Source organism: Eimeria mitis, genomic scaffold, assembly GCF_000499745.2.
Source record: "Eimeria mitis Houghton genomic scaffold, Emh_scaff1148, whole genome shotgun sequence".
NCBI lineage: Eukaryota > Apicomplexa > Conoidasida > Eucoccidiorida > Eimeriidae > Eimeria > Eimeria mitis.
This window is the reverse complement of record NW_013567860.1, coordinates 4674-5200: the sequence shown is the minus strand read 5'-3', so window position 1 is coordinate 5200 and position 527 is coordinate 4674. Positions and strand designations below refer to the sequence as shown.

General features: G+C 50.5%; 1 protein-coding gene across 1 annotated transcript in view; it reads left to right on the top strand.

The window, feature by feature from the left end:
• Positions 1–227, top strand: part of EMH_0030530 (caltractin (centrin), putative) — a gene marked incomplete at both ends in the record, with an annotated part of 778 nt that extends 551 nt beyond the window's left edge. Inside the window, one exon of the mRNA XM_013494425.1 lies at positions 3–227. Within this exon, the coding sequence (XP_013349879.1) occupies positions 3–227 (225 nt within the window). The remainder of the gene's footprint in view (positions 1–2) is intronic.
• Positions 228–527: the final 300 nt, after the last annotated feature.

The following is a 527-nucleotide window of genomic DNA, read 5'->3' as shown; positions in this document are numbered from 1 at the left end:
CGTCGTCGGACCTGTCTTCTCCAGAGGAGGTTTTAAAGACCTTTAAGCAAATGGATTCCGATGGCTCCGGGCGCATATCTGTTAGGCACATATGTCGAGCCCTGAAGGAGGCCAACATGACCTCCACTATTGCCCAGGAGCTCTTGAGTCAAGCAGATGCTGACAATGACGGTTGCATCTTGCTGCAAGAACTGCAGGAGGTTTTTAGCAAACAGACATACCCGTAGCCATCCGTATGAATATTGTACAGGATGGACCAACACCAAGTGACTGAAGATCAATGCTGACGCAACAGCAATGCAGTGCTGGGCGGTGCTCATCAGCAAAGTCACTGAGCAAGTGCCGTCACCGTGGCCAACTCATCGCAGCTGCCGCATCGTGTTGTCTTCCTTCATGACGCACCTATTCACCTCAACTCTCGCAAATACCACTTTTAACTTTCCACTTTTTCACTACAGAACTCAACATCTGCCCCTTTTTGTACATTCACCATACCATCGGGCGGGCTGCACGGGCCTGCTTACAAG